The 6,225-nt window shown below is 36.9% G+C and overlaps 1 protein-coding gene across 1 annotated transcript; it reads right to left on the bottom strand.

Moving 5' to 3' along the window:
* Positions 1–4,313: 4,313 nt before the first annotated feature.
* On the bottom strand, positions 4,314–5,498 carry LOC104232279 (universal stress protein PHOS32-like). Its single transcript, XM_009785450.2, has 4 exons — positions 5,145–5,498; positions 4,908–5,017; positions 4,702–4,820; positions 4,314–4,564 (listed from the first exon to the last, which is right to left on the bottom strand). Exons 1-4 carry the CDS (start codon positions 5,317–5,319, stop codon positions 4,474–4,476), a joined length of 495 nt encoding a protein of 164 aa, XP_009783752.1. The 5' UTR covers positions 5,320–5,498; the 3' UTR covers positions 4,314–4,473.
* Positions 5,499–6,225: the final 727 nt, after the last annotated feature.

Genomic DNA, 6,225 nt, shown 5'->3' with positions numbered 1-6,225 from the left:
GCGTCATTGTGCGGCTGAGATATGCCTTCCGCTTCCTCATCATTGAATGACAGGACGCCCTCGGGCTCATAACTCTGAGTCTATTTTTCTCTGGTGATCGACACCTTGGTGCGTTTGAATATGGGCACTTGTGGAACATCGACACCGCCAACGATCATATGAATTACATGTTGTGGTTCTTCTTGTTCATTTTTTCTGTTTGCATCTCTTTCTCTGAAGTGATTCTTAGCTCGATCACTGAGAAACTCTCGAAGATGACCCTCGTTGAACAATCGAGCTACCTCCTCCCTCAGTTGTCTGCAATCTTCGGTCTTATGGCCATGTGTACCATGATATTTGCACATCAAATTTGGGTTTCTCTGAGAAGGATCGGTTTGTATAGGTCTGGGACACCTAGTGTCTTTAATTCTTCCGATAGACAATACAATCCCCGATGCATAACCACTGAAATTATACTCCGATAAACGAGGCACTTCTGTAGGATCGGTATGTCTATCAAAACCATTCTTACTCATAAGTCCCCGAGAACTTTGTCCTCAATCATTTCTTCAATCATTTAGAGGAGGATTGCGCCCCGAACCATTATTTCTTCGATCTGCAACGTATAGCCGATATTGTTCTCTATCCGACCTTGGTTTCCTATCGGTATCCCTCGAGGCTTTAACTACTAATCTGTTTGGGTGAACTGAACCTGAGGGGGCTGTCTTTGACCCTGATCTTCGACTAATAGTGATTTTGCACATCTGCCCTAGTTACAGCTGGATACTTAACCAAATTTTGTTTTAACGCCCGTGATGCTATCGAACTCTGCTCGTTCAAACCCTGAGTGAAAGTTTGAATGGCCCAATCATCGGAGACCGGTGGTAACTCCGAACGTTCCATTTGAAACCGGGACACAAACTCCCTCAGCATTTCGTTATTCCTTTGCTTTATCTTGAAGACGTCTGATTTCCTCGTAGCGACCTTTATGGCCCTGATGTGCACTTTCACAAATGAGTTTGTTCACATTGCGAATGAATCAATGGAATTCAGTGATAAATTGTGACACCAAATCATTACTCCCTTTGATAGAGTTTCCCCAAAGTTTTTTAACAAAACGGACTCGATCTCCTCATCTTCTAAGTCATTTCCTTTTGTGCCACATGTGTATGTAGTGATATGCTCATTAGGATCGGTGGTCTTGTTGTATTTTTGTATATCTGACGTACCGAACTTCTTTCGGATGGGCTTCGAAGCCGCACCCTGGGGAAAAGGCTTCTGCAAGAACTTTTTTGAATCCAAACCCTTTAACATCGAGAGTGCCCCTGGTATCTGATCAACTCAGGAGTTATATATTTCCATTTTTTTGTCATTGTCTTCGATTTTCTTTTCTCCTGACTAGATTCTTTTGATGAGCTCCTTGAGCATTTTCATAATCACAGGATCAGCCCCTGATCTACTACCATTAGTTCTTTCCCGCACCGGCTTGGTACGGTGAGTGATTTCCGGCTCGACCACACTCGGAGTCCTGTGTAAACACTGAAGCTTAGCAATAGCGGCCTGTTGAGCTAGCAACATCTCGAATATCACTTGGAGACTAACTCCCCCGTTTCCTACATCCTGCTTTCCGTAGCCATTCGGTCGGTCTTCTCTGCGTATGCTCCCTTCGGGGTCTGCGTGTAAATCAACCCTTGAACTGATATCAATAGGGTTGGCAATCGGTACTTCCCCAGGGTTAATAGGTGGCACCCCGACTCCTGGAGCAACTACATGATCATTTTCACCATGGGATCCAATACCATCATTGTCATGCACATGTGCGTTTTGTGAGCTTGACATGTTTTATCCTGAAAGCAAAAAATTCATGACAAGATTAAGTGTGAAAAATATCGTGTGTTATCAGAATCAGTACTGAAGTAATCACTATTATCTTTAGCCTCACAGGGGGCGCCAAACTGTTTACCTCGAAAATATGAGTAACAATTAAACTTGTTTCTGGTTTTAAAGATAAGTGATCCAATTCAAAACTAATTATCAACCAAGAAATCAAACGTATAAATTAAAGAAGTAAGTTGAATCAAACCAGTGTTTAAGCAAGCCTTAACTTAGAGCTATGATAGGCTTGAGGTTGGTCAGCAAAACAGTAAAGTAAAGACAATAAAGTTAAGAGAGAATTTTGATGAATAGTGAGCAAGAAAGTAAGAAAATATATTCTTTTTCCAATGATTGATGATGTTACAAATGAATGGGCTCCCCTTTATATAATGGGGGGAATCCTAAATAAGGTACATTTTCGTTTTTAATAAGGAATCTAATTGTACAGCTGTTTAACCGCCTAGTACGGATTCGTACAAATCCGTTCTGGAATTTACGCATTGATCTTTGGGCCATTGCAGAAATCTTGCTTATTCTATTACAAAACTACAACGGCATTATCTCGAGACTGGATATGCTCGGCCTCGATATTCATCGGTCACTCTGATCTTCAAACATCGAGTTCCGCCATCAGGCTCGAACTCAGTCTACTTCGGACTCGATCTTGAAGTGGTTCCTCGAGCCCACTAAATCGGGCAAATCGGATTTTGACTGTATACATTACTATAAATCATCTTATTATGGGCAAAATAAATTCTTAAAGTAAATTTTTACTAAATATATAAACGTGCCGTTTTTGGAATTGATTAAAAAAAAAAAAAAAGAATGTCACACAAATTAGACGGAGGAATAGAAAGACACATATAATCAAGCTAAAGTTGAAGTAAGAAATGTTGCTGGATAAAATTGAACCTTTATTGAGTCTTAATTCCGAAAAAATTAGCTTTTCTGAGAAACGTGATACCACACTTCTCTTATTTGTTTGTTTGTTTGGACCATTTGGTGTGCCAGGTGACAAATAAGAGCTAACATTCCTCGTAGCCTCTGTGCATCATGACACTAGTACATGTAAATGTCTTTAATTTGAAAGGCCATAGCAAATCAATTCCTATCCTTTTCTGAATTATCCTATTGTCGGTTTCTTTGAATACAACCTGCTTTAAAAAATACATGCGTATATATTTACTACATCATAACCAGGGACGATGCAGTGTTGTAGTTACGGATTCAATTGAACTCATAACTTTTCACGCGAACTAAAAATTTATGTGTAAAAATTCATTAAAATTGCAAAAATAATAGATTTGAACCTATAACCTTAAAAATATAATGAGTTCAATGTTAAAAATCTTAAAAGTTGAACTCATAGAATTTAAATCCTGGATCCGCCTCTGATCATGACATGTCATAAGAAACCAGATCCATGCGAAAGCTTCATTCGTATGTAGCAAATATTGCAATGATTCGCTGAAAATATCAAGCACCAGAGAATAATGCAAAAGTTTGGGCTAACTTAGCTGAAAGATACAGCAAAAATAAATATTAGTATTACTAATTAGTTGGTCCTGGAAAATATGTTGGTAAATAAGCTCTGTGATCTTCATTTAATTTTCTCATTCAATGGCACATTGTTTATTTGTTCCCTAATTTTCCTTGAAAACTATCTCCACATTACCGGTTTAAACCTCACCAACCCTCAGCAGCCCATGTGCTTACTACGGTTTTGTGGCAGTAAATTACCTGTTTAGGATCTCAAGCTGGCATATTTTAAAGGTTAATGAAAAATGAATTCAAACCAAAACTGATCAATCATATGTCAGAGCCATGTGGGGGAACTATGCCATCAACTTGGGCCATTAATCAAACAAGTTGGTGTAGATCATTATCTGCAAGGTCTTGACTTGTAAATATTTTAAGTATATGAAAAAATTCCAAAAAATCCAACCGTCCACGTGACATGCTGAATTTAGATGCCATCAAAGAGTTGAAAATTGTTTATCTGACCTTAGGCATTTATTTGATTATTTCTTATAAAAATTTCATTATTTTGGCAATATGGAGCATTTGTTATAGAAATTTGAGTTTATGAGTTAAAGAAATTTGCTATAGAAATTTTTGGATTCTAGAAAAGGCAGCTTATTGAGTTCAAGATAAATTATTTACACATTCAGTGGATTTCTTAACACATACAATATTTTGTGCAAAATTATTAAATTCGCTGAACCCGTATCTAGAACTCTAGCTCCGCCTCACAAAATCTCAATAATTCTAACCCAAGAACAGTAAAATTGCCTTTTTGTTCTGAATAGTGGTTCCGGAGCTGTTTGTATGCACCTCAACTACTACATCATATACTTATTGCCTCACATCAAGCACAAACACCAAACAACTCTGTCCCAAAAAAGACTTTATAGTTCTTATTCCACAAATTAAAGGGGAGACAATATAGACCAGACAAATTAGAGAAAATCATCAATCTCATTAGTTATTGAAACCAGGAACAAAGTATGTCTCATTCAGCATTGAGATTAAGGAAATTGCTATCATAAGAGAAAATAGAACAAGTAAAAGCCTTCATCTTATTCAAAAGGGCATGCATATTCAACCCATAATTCTTGATCAATGCTTGTGGAAATCTGGATCCTTAACAACAGTCACAGCACATGTCGCATTAGTCAATACATAGTTGGTCACACTTCCCATTATTATCCTGTTTTATCACCAAAACCAAAAGATACATATCCAAATATTAACGGCAATACATATTACTTGAATAACATAAATCAAAGATCAATTTTTAGCTAATAAATTTTCAAAAAGAATTAGAAATTTTGGACAGAGCAGTACCTTTGGAGGGTACCGAGGCCTCTACTACCCATAACCAAAGAATCCAGCTTCAGATCGCCAGTTGCATCTATGAGTTTCTCCCTAGCATCTCCCCAGTATAATTTAGTGACAACTTTTATCTATACAAAGATCAATGAAATATTTTCAGGAAAATTAATCCCCCCAAAAGGTAAAAAAGAAAGAGAATTAATTATAGATTAAAAAACCTCTTTCTGCCTAGTAGCAGTATCAAGCAAATCAAGAACATCAATATCAGTCTCCACATCGTATTTCTTCATCACTTCAGGCTCCCTAAACTCCGCCAACGGAATTAAAGCTAACAAAACGAAACGAAAATATGTATTAACAACACAGAGTTTAACTTCTATATTGATAGATCGGCTAAAAGATAACTACAATTAACTGTTAAATTAATAACCGGAAAACTAAGGTTGATTACTTACGAGAACCAGATTTAGCCCAGAGCTTATTACGTGACTCATCAGAAGAATGAGTTTTGATGTGGATGATGTAAAAGGTGTCACCTTTGTCAGCTAAATTATCGATGGCCCATTTCAGAGCAGTTTTGCTGCTCTTTGAGAAATCCATTGCTACACCAATCGTTCTGTCTTTCACCATTTTCGCTTACTGATTTTTTCTTCTTTGTTTTTTCTTCTTAAAAAAGAGATGCAGAGCACTTTCTTGCGTGTGAAAACTGAAAGCAGAAAAAAAAATACGCGTTAAGGCAAAGAGATATAAAGCTGAGGTTCGCTCGGGACAGCTATTTAAGGATATCGTTTTCTTAGTGCCGCTTGTTTCTTTCGCTTTCAAAGTGAGTCCGAAACTTAAATAGTGCCAAAATTGGCACAAAATACGTTTCTACTGTTAAAAATAAAATTACATAAATATATAAAATGCAGTATAATATTACGTTTTACTTTAACGGAAAGTTAGCCGTTAAAGTTAAACGCAGTACTATACTGCATTTTATTAAAAAATTATTTTTTTTAGGAAAACGCAGTACAATACTGTATTTAACTTAAACGCAGTAGTGTACTGCGCTTCCCTATAATATTTGGGCCCACTTCTGCAGGACTGCAGAGAATTAATTTTTAGTGTAAAATGCAGTATTATACTGCGTTTTACATTGAAATGTATTATTATACTGTGTTTTACTCTGATTTTTGGGCCCACCAATAAGTGTTCTGCGGATAACTGACATAACAATAATTCAAATACATAAAACGTGGTATTGTACTGCATTTTACATTAAAAAATTCTGCACCCCAGGCTCGGACTTGCCTTATTTAAAGGCGTTTCAACTTATGAAAATCCATTCAATACTTTCTTCAAACTTCCGTTCATACTTCTCTCTTCTTCTTGTCAATCATTTTTTATAATGTCTGAAGAGCCAAAAATAAGGGTTTCATTATATTGGAGGGTGAGGTTGTGCTGGAGAATAACTCTGTAAGGTATAGCTCACCTCCACAGTGTCATGTTAAATTGCCGCTTACAATGGAGTACGATAAATTGGTATCGTTGTTA

Source organism: Nicotiana sylvestris, chromosome 7, assembly GCF_000393655.2.
Source record: "Nicotiana sylvestris chromosome 7, ASM39365v2, whole genome shotgun sequence".
Lineage (NCBI taxonomy): Eukaryota > Viridiplantae > Streptophyta > Magnoliopsida > Solanales > Solanaceae > Nicotiana > Nicotiana sylvestris.
The sequence above is the reverse complement of the archived record's forward strand: the minus strand, read 5'-3'. Positions and strand labels throughout refer to the sequence as shown.